This window comes from Epinephelus lanceolatus, chromosome 2 (genome assembly GCF_041903045.1).
Source record: "Epinephelus lanceolatus isolate andai-2023 chromosome 2, ASM4190304v1, whole genome shotgun sequence".
Lineage (NCBI taxonomy): Eukaryota > Metazoa > Chordata > Actinopteri > Perciformes > Serranidae > Epinephelus > Epinephelus lanceolatus.
This window is the reverse complement of record NC_135735.1, coordinates 5976938-5991613: the sequence shown is the minus strand read 5'-3', so window position 1 is coordinate 5991613 and position 14676 is coordinate 5976938. Positions and strand designations below refer to the sequence as shown.

General features: G+C 42.6%; 1 protein-coding gene across 1 annotated transcript in view; it reads right to left on the bottom strand.

Moving 5' to 3' along the window:
- The window catches only part of LOC117259899 (protein kinase C-binding protein NELL1-like), a 465849-nt gene extending 451859 nt beyond the window's left edge, over positions 1–13990 (bottom strand). Inside the window, exons 1-2 of the mRNA XM_033631687.2 lie at positions 13816–13990; positions 13209–13337 (exon numbers count right to left, since the gene is read on the bottom strand). Of these exons, the coding sequence (XP_033487578.2) occupies positions 13209–13337; positions 13816–13864 (178 nt within the window). The 5' untranslated portion in view covers positions 13865–13990. The remainder of the gene's footprint in view (positions 1–13208; positions 13338–13815) is intronic.
- Positions 13991–14676: the final 686 nt, after the last annotated feature.

Genomic DNA, 14676 nt, shown 5'->3' with positions numbered 1-14676 from the left:
TCCTGAATCTCTGTCAAACTACAGACCCATCTCCAATCTCCCCTTCATCTCCAAAACTCTTGAAAGAATTGTATCCATCCAACTTCACAACCATCTTAAATCAAACAGGCTGTATGAAAAATTCCAATCTGGTTTTCGTCCCTCCCACAGCACCGAGACAGCTCTCATCAAAGTCACCAATGACCTCCTGATGACCTCTGACTCCGGCTCCACTTCCCTCCTCATCCTTCTCGACCTCTCTGCTGCTTTTGATACTGTTAATCACCACATCCTCCTTCACCGGACTTCACTGGACTCCTGCCTGGAGAAGATAAAGGCTTGGATGAGTGAAAACTTCTTACAGCTGAACAGCTCCAAAACGGAAGCCATTCATATCGGCACCCCTCACCAGCTCCGTTCTTCCCACATTTCCTCCGTCTCTTTTCTCGGCCACAACTTTTCCCTCTCTCCTTCCGTGACTAATTTGGGAGTCAGGTTTGACCCCCATCTTAGCTTTGACGATCATATCAACCATATCTGCAAGACTTCCTTCTTTCACCTCCGTAATATCGTCAAACTCCGGCCATCTCTCTCTCGTCCTGCAGCAGAGAGGCTCGTCCATGCCTTTGTCTCCTCCAGGCTGGACTACTGTAACGCGCTATTCATCGGGATCCCGGGCAAGAGCCTACAAAGGCTCCAATATGTCCAAAACAGCGCTGCTCGGGTCCTGATGAGAGTGCGTAAGCATGAGCACATCACCCCCATCCTTCACACTCTGCACTGGCTCCCCATTCACCTCCGCATCGAATTCAAAATCCTCCTTCACACCCATCACTGTCTGCACGGTGTAGCCCCCACCTACCTCACCGAACTCCTCAACCCACTTACCTCAGCCAGAACCCGGTCAGGCCAACTGCACCGTCTGCGCCCGCCCAGGACTCGGCTCAAGACCATGGGCGACAGGGCCTTCGAGGCTGCTGCTCCCCGTCTGTGGAACGCCCTCCCCAACCACCTCAGGGCTCCACAGTCGGTGGATGCTTTTAAAAAAGGACTCAAAACCTTCCTTTTTCAGAAAGCCTATCCTGACTAATCTTATCTGATTTTATCTGCTGACTGTTTTTATTGTTTTGTTCTGTTGCTCGATTTTACTGTTATTGTTGCTTTTATTTGCCTTTGTACTGTGCACTTTGAGATTTGTATTCAAATGTAAAGTGCGTTATAAATAAAATTTATTATTATTATTATTATTAGTTAAGGTTACATATTACAAAAAGGGAACAGCAAACACCATGAGGCATGGTAATGCACATCCTATCATTTTATCAAGTGTATGTGTGGGCTATGCATGTAAGCAGTTAGGTTGGAATCTCCAATCAGAATGATTTTAATCAGGTTAAAGAAATAAAGCTCAGCGTCTTCCAATCAGCTGACTATAGGTGTTCCCTCTCCAGGTTAGCCAATTAATCGCTGCCGTGTTGCTGCTGCCAAACTCTAAATCTGTTCTCCTCTCAGCTGTCATTTTAGGCCGAATCATTGCACCCTCCTCCACCTCATTCACCTCCAGTCACCTTATCCAGATCCTCAGCTCCTTCTTCAGCTCATCTCATTACCACCACCAGCGTCTAGACTCCATACAGGGCGGTCCGTAATCTACTTCGTCTTTACCACCCTCCTGGAATAGATGACATCACGATGGGGTCTAATTGCCAATGACTTTTCACATTTCTCATATACTTACGTACACATGTAAATAAATATTCTTTTCTCTCAGGACGAGTCTCTCCTGATTGAAATCATGTCTGTGTAACAGCAACATGTATCTGTGTTTCTGTTTCTGCTCCTTTTCTTGTATGGCTGGTAAAATAAAGGATTAACAAAAAAGTCTGATGTTACTGTTCGTTTTAGGTCAAGTGTGATTATAAGGAATGATTTCTTCTATTAGGTTCCTCTGTCAGGCTCTTCTCACAAACTGTTCATATGTTTTCCTACAAATTTGTACATATCCCAAGAATTTTAAAAAGTCGTGATCACGTGACCAATGTGCTGACGGGAGCAAACAAGGAAGCAGTTCCAAGTGGTCTTGTAAGAGGACAGGTAGGGGTGGTGGATGAGTTCACAAAAACCCAGACTTTCCCCTGGAGTCACATGTTCAGAGCCATGTTAACTTTGAGTAAGCTTTGACTCATTTTAATATACTTCCTCACCACTGTTTCTTTTCCTAAACCTAACCTCTGTAAATTTACTTGGCTAAACCTATCCTCCATAACTTCATGGTAAATACATAACTGTATGTTAAGGAAGTAACGCCATTTGTGGGGCGCTAACTTGTAGGCATTGTTCATGAGTATATCATACAAACTGTTCTATGAGAATACATTGCCATTGTGGCTGCACTGGATATTGTTTAATTGTTTCATAGGATTATTTTTTGCTTAATCAACCACGGAAGTGATGGGCAATGTTGCAGTGAGCATACACGTAAAATTATATATTTTTCATATTGTCAGCTAATTCCATGACCCATGAGCCAAACCAACAATGAACTGATCCTAGTATGTTTTGTTCATGTGATGAAAGCATAACCTGATCCTTTTTACCACAGAGCTCCAATTTTGTCCAAAATCAATTAAAAAACACATCAAGCCACAAAGTTTCTGAAGGTAAAAAGGTTCAAAATTCTAATGAATGGGGTAAATCAAAGCATAAAAGAACAGTTCAAAGGTGAGCTCAGTTTCTTATTCAGTATGAGGCAGAATGCAGTCTGCCTTGACACACATTTTCAGACTTCTGTCTTCAACACATTCAAGACACAACACAAGAAATGTCTTTTTTGTTTGACTGAGGCTCCCGCAGTTTGGGCTTAGATCATTTTCCCTCTTTGTAGCTGTGTTAGTAAAATAAGTTCAACTTAAAAAAAAAACATCTCTTTTCTGTGAGACAAATAGAACTGGTCCAGGCCGATAACTGATTTTTGAAGCTGTGTTTATAGTTGAAATTTAGAGCGCTCACATTATTTTGTCTACCTCCTGTACATGTAGTCCTGGTTGGGGTTTTAGGGGGCAGATTGGTAATGTGCTGGCTGCGCTGCAGACCCCTTGTTTGAGAAACATTCATTTTTCCTTTTCAGCTGTGAGCAATTGCAGAAATTGAGTGATTTCAGAGTTGCCAATTTTGCTGTTCATAACACCTATTTTAGCTTACACAATATATATTTCTCCCACAACAATAAGTGTTCTACAACAGCCTAACAGAAGAGGCAGCTGCTGCCACTTGTGGACTGATCCAGAAAAAATGCTGGATAGGAGACCTCTGTGTTGACCTCTGTTTTACCTCTCTGCTCTGTGTGGCGTGATGGAAAATTGGAAGTTCCAGTCTTCAAATTTTGACTAAAATCTACAGTGTAGCAGTTCAATCACAAGTTTGTATTGTCAGCTGAGGAGAGTTAAAGTAATGGTGTTCTGACTTTCTTCATCCAGGTCATAGATTCACTCAAGCCAGAGCTGTGAGTGAACAATTTGGGAGCCAGGTCTTAGACTTGGAACCTGATGCCAAAAACAAGATTTACGATCGAGATCATAACGGGCAACATTATATTTGCTCAGGAGATCGTTAGTGGAACTAGAACCAGATAAAACAAACAATACTGCATTTTAATTGTCACAGTAAGGCAAGTCCCAATTTGCTAGAAAAACTTTCAGTAGTTTGCTGAATCCAGTTTAATTGTTGAAGCAAGATTTGCTGACTTATACACAGAAGGTAGTAACCTCCCGCTGACACTGATACAAGTTGCTCTTCATTTGGATCTGAACACCTTTTCAGTTCATTTTTGTCTGCAGGTCAGCTCTACTCTTTGTGAGAGAAACGCTAAAGAAGCTTACTGCAGTTTGAAAGAATCTCAAACCCCCGATAAACCATCAAGGTGAGCAATGTTTTTTTTTCCAGTGCTGACACTGATGCAAAACTCTTTCCTGCACAGGCTCTGTTATCAGTTGTTCACAGTACAACACACCGCAGGGGTCCCGCCCACATGGAAATGCAGCATCATTTCAGGCAGAATGTTTGTGTATGGAATCACAATATCACTCATGTCAACTAGAGTTGATTGTAGTGTTGTAGTAGGTCTTGTCTCGGTCTCGGACTGGCCAGACTCGGGTTTTTTGAATGAGACCCGTCGAGACCACCACTGATGCTTTTTGTCCATGCTTTACTGATAAGAGTGAAAAAGACCATCTCAAAAACAGCTAATAACTTCAAATCATTGGTAGCATAAAGATTTCCCCCAGCTGCAGCTGCTACCTGCCCGGTGTCAGTGTGAGTGACTGACACGCCCCCTGCACACAGAGGATGGAGACGGCAGGAGGAGAGGCTGTGTGAACTCTAAGATTTGTTTCATTGTGCTCTGCAACAACAGAGCAGATATTGTTTTTGTTGTTATATTTTTAACCCTATGGGCCCGAACGACGCATAGTGCGTCCAAATTCACACCTGTTCTTCTCTACTGATTTTCTCCACAACTGTCATAGCGAGAAGCCACGCATATCACGCGAAACAGCGGAATTATAGCTTTCCGACAAGGCCAAGCACTTGTCGGTAGTCCAATGTTTTCACAGCGAAAAAATGATAAAGTTACACTAAAATGATGTATAACAGAGCTTTCATACAGCTCTGCACACACATTACTCTTGGATGGATTACTCGCGAATGCAGGCTCGCACAGAAATGCCACCAGTGCTGGACTGGCCATCGGGCATACCGGGCATTTGCCCGGTGGGCCGATGGTAATTTTGGGCCTATTGGTACACAAAACTGGTAGATCGGCCCATTAGTCATGATTGATTCTGGGCTGGACCAATTACAGCCGAGGGCCGATGCCCCCTCCCACTTGTGCCTCCGCTGCCAATCAATCAATCATACAGAGAGAGGAGATTGACAAAATTGAGAAGAAACTCAAAGTAGGTGCGGAAAAAATAAGAGAGAAAAAGAGACAAGCCCTTTAGGAAGATGCTGCCAAATGTGTTAAAATAACACAGATGTTTGCTGCTATGGCGGAGCTTCTTCAGCGGCAGCATCAGTGACCGCACCCGCACTGGCATCCAAAGCAGCTGCAGCAGGTAATGATGGCGGAGGTGGCCGTCAGCAGGTGGATGAGGCGAAGGGGAGGCAGGAGGAGGAGACCTGCGGCCGCCGCATTATATGACGACGGCACAGGTGGTGCGACTGGAGGGGAATTTGAACTTCAGGTAAGAAGTGATGAACAGCAGTCTACCTGGGTCAGATAGGAATCAAGTTTGGTTGATAGTTTATTTTCGTTGTGCTTGCTAACTCTTAACACAGCATAGTTATGAGTAGGCCATTTAACAATTTAGCTGGCTGTTGAGCAGCATGACGGGGTTTCTCTACTGCTCGGCTGTTTCTATGATGTTATACTAGTGATGGTGATCTTAGTGCTTCAGTAACTTTATTTTATTCATTTAGTTAGTTAAGTATAGTCTTTATTAGTTAGGTAGTAAAATATTTCAATGTCTATTAATTGATTTAAGTGCACTATGCAGTAATTCTTTACTCTGAAACAGCTAAAGCTCAACAGAGCAAAAATGTTCATGTAAAACCAAATGATTAGGCTAGTATTCATCATAAACCCACTTGCAAATATAATTTAGATTGAATCAAATTAGGATTTGCCAGGAGATGTGATGCTGCTCATTAACATAAAAGTGGCTTGGAGTTGAAAGTAACTACTTAAATGTATTTGTCTTTTATACATAAATATCCTCTTTATTCTAGATATGTTGTGTTTTTATCTTATTGTTTTTTTACTGACATTTAACAGCAAACTCTTGTGGACAATAATTACCTGTATTTTGTTTTTATTGTGGGCATGTTTCCATTCAATTTAAAATATCCCTTCACTTTTTAAAGGCTGCCATGTTTGAGGAAGTATTATGTGTTGCTGTGCTGTTTATTGATGTGGTGAGTACATAGTCTATGAAAATATTACTAAATCTGTCATTTATTCATTTTAATATTCATCAGTGATCATGTCTCACCTCTGTTCCTCACTGTCCAATTTTCAGGATCCCATCATACATTCATTGTTCAGGAGTTTCACTAGACCAAGCAGCCTTTTGGGTTCCTCTAAGTAAGTACTGTATAGAATAATGGGACTGGGAGGATGGTGTAGGTTTAAATTTATTAGACAAGTACATATACACCAACAAGACAGTGTACAAGCGGTGTCACAAGAAAGTTTGTTTTCATTCATAGGCTTCATTGTCTTTCCATCAATACCTGGTGGGCCGGACTAGGCTCAAAATGCCCGGGCTGATTTTTTGTCCCAGTCCAGCCCTGAATGCCACGTATATCACATGAAGGCGCAGGACCACACACATCATTGTGCTGTCAACCCATCACGCTATAAATCCAAATTAATTGTCTACAAAATAAAAACCTGACAAATTTCTTTACAATCCATTATACAGATCTTGTTGTCAGTCACTTCATATAGGGAGGAATATCGTATCTTACCACGTCTTAGGCTTGCGTGTGTTTCTCCCTGTCTATCCACATTTATAGTCCGGCTTTCAAGAGTATATGCATAGCTGTAGTTAATGTTATTTCAGTGTGTTTTCAGTTCAGTTCATTCATACCTTTGTCTATAAAGGTATGAATGGCAGTTAAAGCCAGAACTGGCGTATGATTTTAACGATTTGCATATTTGCATTTTTGTAGAGGTATTTTTGGCATATGATGTTACTTACTTATCTTTTTGTGTTTCCTATTGACAAATCAATATTAAAGCCAATGTTCCCTGAAAAAAGGAATCAGATTTTCAGTCTTTCCAGTAAGTACATTTTGTGTGGAGGGTTTTAAGCCTGTTTTTTGTAATTAAAATTCACATTATCACAGTTAATCATAGCTGTACCTTGCTAACCAAGCTTGCAGCTAGTGTTAGGGTTAGCTCCACTCTCATACAAATATGGTCACTTCTCCCTCCAAAAATCAAAGATGGTGGCAGCCAAAACACCGAACTCGAGGCACTGGAAACAGAAATCCAAAAACCAATAGGTGAGGTCACAGTGGCTATTTGTCCTGTCGCGATGTGCGATAACTTTTCCGGCCGCGATTAATTGCCATATTCATGCGTGTTTGTTTTCCTTGAGATTGGACGACAAGAGCGTTCACTGCCGTGCATCGTCTGGCAGCCAGGTGAGTTGGTTCATTAGCGTAATGACATGAGAGGAAGCTCTTGTCATCGAGTGTCTTTGTCTCTGTGGGGGAAGCGGGGCTATGGGCTACACACGCACACACACACACACACACACACACACACACACAGACAGTGCAATCTTCGTGACGGGGAGACGAGACGGAGAGAAAAACGTTGAGTGTAAGAGAAAGACAGGGAACTTGTTCCTAAACCAAATGCTACGGCCCCTGTGCAGGAGTGTTTTGGATTTAAACCAAATGACAGAGGGGAGCCCAGTAATTTGGACGAGCCGGTGTGCAGGGTTTGTTCTAAAACCATCTCAACAAAAAGAGCGAATACGACCAACTTAACTGCACACCTGAGAGTGAGAGACTGAGAGTCTATTTTTTTGGATTTATAAGGTCTTTATTTATTTATTTTGGTATTTTTACATGTTATTTCGGATATTTAAATTTAATTTTTTTTGCATTCCTAAATATTCTTGTTAAATAAATGTTTATTTCTCTTTAAAAGGGTGTACTTGCATCAATATGCCTTTATTATCATTACATACGTTCAAAAATGGTCGAACAATAATAAAAATGATCTTAAAAGCACAATATTATGCAATATTATCGCTTATCGCAATCATTTCTGACGCAATTAATCACCCAGTAAAATTTGTTATCGTGACAGGCCTAGTGGCTATGTACATTTTATATAGCCAGTGGATAACACACAAGTACCTGTAGAACAGCACTGTGTGGCTGTAGCTTCATATCATAAAGGCACAGACAGAAGAGTGGTATCACAAGAAAGCAATTTTGAACTATTACTGAGAGTGCTGTAATTTATAGTTCAAATGTACACTCTCCTCAGACTGCCCCAGCAACCTCGACATCAGTGAATGATTCCTAGATTTCCTGGAGTGGTTTGAGATAGCATGAAGCAGTTTGCTTTCAATAGACTTTTGTATATAAAAGGAACAAATGCAAAAGCAATCAAAGAGCCAGAGTCAACAAAACGTATGCCCCTTTCTTTAAACTCAAGACTTGTTGACTTTGGTTGCCTCATTGGATCCTGGTCCATTTTCCACTGTTTTCTCTCTTACAGAGGATTTCTTTCTGTATGGTTGTTAAACATCAATGCAAAGTGTCTGAACTAGAAAATAAAAAGCCCTCACTGACTGACACCAAAATCTGACATGTGTAGTTGATGCTTTTGATTGTTGACATTTTCTGTGCAATTAAACTCCACTGCGGTTTGCTCAACATGTTGATATCGCTTCACATGCCACATTTGGCCAGTTAGTCGTAGGGATAACAACAAACACAAAGGATGGCCCCAGAAATGCTATGTGCATCGGCTACAGCTCTTACTGGAGAGCAGCCAGGTGTTTCAGTGTGGATTTCTGCTTTAAATACGGTTGGGAGAAAAAGTTTTGATTGGAATCGACAGGAGGGTCAATTAAACGTTAATTAGGGACCATTTCAGTCCTAAAACCAGACTGCGGAGTTGTTACATGTTAAGGATAATTGGTCTAAAAGGCCGATAGGAGGCGTGTTTATAGATCTCAGGGATATCGGGATCAAGGCTGCATTTGTTTCTACCATTTAACTGTTTAACATTAATGATTTTGAGTAAGATAGTTGATGGAGAGCAGAGGGATCTATAGTGACCAGACAGGTGCACAGATAGCAGAGCACTGTTCATTGAAACAGTACTCAGGGAATTCAATAACTAGTAAATAACAAACTACTATAACAGACTTTGAGGGCTGTGATTGGAAATATCTGTCTGAATGCTGTGATGATAGAAAGCAAGGAGCAACTTCACATTAAATAAGGGAATATTCCTTGAAAGCTGAATATCATACTTTGTTTCTTGTCATGTGACAATTAGCCAAACCACATTTCATCAAGCTTATGATTCAGTACCTTCAAACACAATAAAGGTCATCCAGATCTTTAAACACAACTGACCATTGTCAAACTCCGTCATAGTCACATCAATAAAAATATCATTCAGTACAAATACAGTATCTCAGTATTCAAGTATCTGTCGAGAGGTATTTACAGCCATGACTGCAGTCTGGTGAGACTTACGTCCATGACACATCTGAAAGTAAAACTGCTGGATGGACAAGAAATTAAGGTCTTTATCTTTATACAGTTTTTTGAGGTTTCTCACCTGGCACCTGTAACTCTGCCTCTATTTCAATACTCTGCACAGTGGACATTTTAGGACATCTCAGCTTGTCTACCTCTGCTCTACATTCTCAGATCTGGTTGCTGGGCGGTCCAAAACATACTCATTAAAAACACCTACCCAAATACAAGGTGCATAAACACTTGTCGTTTAGACCCAATCCAAAAAGAATCTGACGACAGTCACACTGTTCAGACAGACCAGAGGATAATTAGGAACTATTTGAAATCAGGCCAACCCAAACACATCCAAATAGAAAAATGAACACCCAAACTGGCGGCAGCATGATGTGGTACCAATTAATGAGGAAGCACAGTTGAAAGGAGGAGCAATACATGTCATTTTCTCCTACAACTCACATTTCACACTCCTGGTCTTATTTCAGAAACACATTTTTCTCCTGTGGTGAATATAACATGATCAGAGCTGATTGTGTCTCTGCATGGATCCACTCTAGTGTTAGACATCTTGACACACAGACACATCACCAGCAGCAATACAACGGGGCCCTACAGTACCTGACCCACTTAGACTGATCATTTGGACACGGCCCCAATGAGGTCCCAAGGCAGGTCTTGAGCCTTACCTCATTACTGAGCTCGGCGATATGGAGAAAATGTAATAAATTGTTTGGGACCAAATACCTCAATATCAATAAAATGATGATATTATAAACATGAGTGTTGGTGCCTTCACAAAATATTCACAAATTTTTGATAAATAATAATTAGCAATGTGGATATAACAACTAGGTAGATAAAGAGGAAAACTGAACAGCTAAAACAGTCAGGTAAGTTCAGAAAATTACATCACTTAACTATAGTGCAGCCTTTAAAAACAGGAAAAGGCCACACTTACAATATTAGGATATCCAAAATCTGAGACGATATATGGTCTCATATCAAGATATCAATATATTATCAATATATCGCCCAGCTCTATCTTGTTATGTGCATCGGCTCTTAGGATCAATAGCTTGAGCTGAACGTAAAGCCCAGTTCAGACCAAAGATTTACCAGGTGAATCACGAGCTGAATCTTGAAACTACTTACAATGCGCCGTTCTGCAACATTCTAAAAACCTGCCGGCTCGCACCAATGCAACTAGATGAGACTGTGAATCATCTCATCATCAGCCGGCTTGAGTCGAGCTCAGTCGGCCAGCTCACACCGCTGCAACTTCTCTCTGCAACGTTCTATAACAGTTTCATCTCGTTGCGAATCATTGGTCTGAACTGGGCTTGAACAAAGTCAAAAGCTTAGCCAAGAATGTCTGCACCAGATTTCATGGTAACCCATCCAAAAGCTGTTCAGTTATTTGTCACATTTCCAAGAATTGAGCACCCTTTTTGCAGTCTTATAAGGAAAGAACCGTACGATTGAAGCACCAGCATCTCTTTGAAGTTGAGATATTTTACTAAGGACCAAACTGACAGAGCAACAGACTGAACACGTACCCACAGTGGGATACCAAAATACAAACTGATGACCACCATTAAAGAGGTTTTAAACCTAAATCAACACTGGGACGAAGGGGGGTCTTAGTAATGAGGTTGACAATCTGGGCTCCAATGTAGGATGAGAAACTAGGTCACCCCCCTCCTGGATGAACTAACTTTATTCAATATATCACACAAGTGCCCACAATGCAGACAAATCCTGTTATTGAAAACTACCAACTGTAACAACAAATATCTTAGCAATTATCTGAGCTTTGTTCCCCTCTATCATCGCGCAGTGGGGGAATATTAGCATATTTCTTTCTTTTCATCACAAGATTGGATCACACGTTCAGATGAGGACCTTAAAGAAGAGGCAGCACTCGTCTGCTTCTCCCCAAACTGGTTTTCACTCAGCGCACTGGTGCATAATTCTGGTGAAAACGTAAGAGAAGAGATGCTAAAATCTATTTTCTAAAGCAAACCATCTGTTGTTTGTAAATCACTGGCTAACTGGGAGACTGGAGTGACTGGTCCCAGTGACCAGCCAAAGACGCTGCCAGAGCCCTCTCTTTCTCTCTCAGTGCTATCGACACTAATTGGAACACCACATTGCCCTTTTTTCTGAGCCATTTGAGCAGCGTTACACATGTTCCTACGCATTTTTTGCAATCAGATAGATGAAATATGTTACTGAGCTCAGTGTACAACATGATTGCATAAAGCGTACATAAATCAACTTGAATAATCACTGACCCAATCAGCCACAAAGGCTCCAGTTCAGCTTCTACTACACAGGTAATCACGAGCTGTTTGTTGCCACCTGTTAGACCATCAACTCTTTCTTCTGAAAGAGAGGATAGTTGCTGCAACTTTGGCTCATCTGGGCCACAGGGCTATGAAAGCAGCTCAAGGGTGGGTGAAGTGTCAAAATAGGTCACAACACAAGCAACCTCTCCAGCGCTCACAGGTCCAGTTTTCCTGACTGGATTAGCCTCCAGTTTCCCACACTATCTGGCTGCTGCACCTCGACCCTGGGAGCCTAGAAACCGTAGGTAGAGCATCTTGGAGTAGGAGTGTGTGAATGCGAGTGTGTATCAAGTAAAAAGTGAGGTTGTGCAGCCCGTATGGCCTCCAGCACTGAATCTTGGACGGCTTCACCTCGGCGGAGTCGGCCAAGCTGCCCTGCCTTCATTCATACAGAGCCAGTGGCACAGCGAGCCAAGCACTCTAGAAAATAAAACCACACGCACACACACACACACGCACACACACATGCAGAGAACGCTACCACTCTGCCGATATTCAACACCCAGTGCTGCTTATTTGGGATTCAAGCTGCCGGTGTTTGTGCCAGTATCTCTGAATTTGAATATTTCCATGCCAGAAAAAGTAAAAGAGACTCAGTGTTTCTCCCCAGGATTGCTTTTCCGTCCAGGTTGGAACAACACTGGGCCATGATGAGATAATAAGTCTCCAATGAGAATTTAATGAGAATCTCATTCATAGTGCCTTCGAATTTCAAGCTGTTAAAAAACACCTTGCAAAGTCTTGAATACAATAATAACATTTCCATTAAAGTTTGTTTTTGGCGGTTTCTCTGTAGTTGCAGCCAAGCGGGAAAGAAAACACAGAAAAGTCTCTCGAACAGTCCTTCGCATATGTTTGTCTTCCTCTACCTTCTCTCACTGTATCCCTCTCTTTCCTCTTTCTACTCTCTAATAATTCACCTCTGCTTAAACCTGAGGGCACGACAAGTCCCACCAAACACAGAGAGTCCTTTGCAGAGTGCAGAGAAGCAAGTGAGCAAAGCAAAGTTATCTTCTGACACTGATAAGCCACCTCACCTTAAATATGAGACACTGTTATGTCACTGTTATTCTCCTATTAGGATTTATGCCTTTGACATTTATCTATAATAATGTGATAGTGGTTTTCTTTTTCTTTGAGGCTCTGAAGCAGCCACCACATGCTGTGTGCCCTTCAGGGTCCTCACACCTGATATCCAATAAGCACCAGTTGTTGGGATTACAAAACGCCGGATGCCATTGGAAACAGTGCAAGTGTTGTAGAAATCCTACACAGAGAGCGCTCATGCGTGTCCAGAAAGATCCCGAGCATCTGCTGCTCGGGACGAATTAAATGTGGAGTAATTATGAGAGGAGGCTCCCCGGAGTGCTCCGTCTCAGCATCCCGGCTAATACTGTGACACCAAAAAGGTGTGGCGCTGCGTGGCTTTGCTCACACTAACTAATGAAACAAAAGGGCGTGCGTGTGTGTGCATGTGTGTGTGTGTGTGTGTGCGCGCAGCCACCACACAGAAGACAAAGACATTTCTGAACTTGAGACGCGCGACTAATGAGGAGGAAATTGTCAGCGTGCGTGTTTGTGCGTTACCTCGAAATAGGAAGGCTTTGCTGCTGTTGTGAAGCCCCGCCACTTGGGTAATTCCATAGGTGGCATTTGCCAGGTCAAGTTCATTGATGATATCAATCTGGTAGTCTTGATCTGATCCGAAAGCCAAAGCTGCGGAAGAGAGAAGAAGGTTAGAGGATGTGAAGCGGTGTGTTCACAGCCCGCTGAGAGGATTAAACCTGACAGGGTTTTAACTAAATTCATTTTGCAAACAGACACTGATTGTGTGACTAGTTGTGTGGGGAGGAAAAGTCGCGCTGTTTTCATTTCCACGCAGTATTGATCATCCTGCCCACTAAAATGCACCGTATGTGCCCGCAGCCAACACCTGTGTTCTCCGCGGGCTGTAGGTGCACTGTGCGCACACGGTGAGGCAAAAGGTGTCACCTCTTTTTACCACGTCTTGTGTTAAAATATCAACTCAACAAACTGCATGTGATTGAAAACAATGCGCTGCAGCCCGAAGACACTACCAAACAAATCGGACATGCTGGCGCGCAAGGTGCGAACTGAGAAAGCGCAAAACACGTTAAGAAGCGCGTGTCACTCGCAACAGCATCCCCTTGTGTGCCACGCGGCTTGTACTTACCTGGTTTGGTAAAAAAGAAAAGGGATAACAAAGCCACGTAAATATCCATTTGTGTTGGAGTTTGCGCTGTACAGAGTCCTCAGCCGTGCGCTCCGCTGCGTATCCACACTAACCCGCTCTGGTCCGTCTGGCGCTGAGCACCCCTCTCACCTCGACTGGATGTGGAGGAGGAACGGAGGAACGGTCCACATCACAGGAGCAGGGGTTCCTTCACTGCAACGCCACATCAGTTTACAGCGTTTGAGTGCGTCCAATCAGTCTCTGCGTGGCAACAACAGTGACAGGCGTCCGCGTTTATTCAGGACATATTTTAAACTGTGCTGCGGACGGAAAATTTGAGAATATTCTCAACCATCAATGTGCAAAGTTCCCCCCGTTCAGACCACAGAAACTTCCAGTTTTGGAGGTGAGAAAAAGGCTTTTCAAAGGAAAGTCGATGAGGATGTGGGAATTCTCTGTAATAGATAGGTAGGCTGCTCTCACTTGTCACAGTGGAGATTATTCAAAGAATTTCCACTCATGTCTCACGGGGCAAATTAACAACACTGCAGTTGACAAAGTAGAACAGATTTCATTAACTGTATGGAGATACTACAGCCTGCAGGCTTGACGTTTGCTCTCTGTGAGAAGTTAAAGCACAGGCACCAAAAAGGAGTCCTGTATCACCTCTTTGCTTCAGACAGCATCACCCCCCCACATCACTTCCTCCAGCTCCAAAATCGACCTCTCCTCCTCCCACCTCCTCGTTGCCTCAAAGAATCCCTGGGATTTATAAGCACTGCTGCTCTGGTCCTCTCTCCTCTGGGGCTTGTCCTTATTGAGAACCATTAATCATAGCCCTCTGCTGCCTGCCTCTAATTT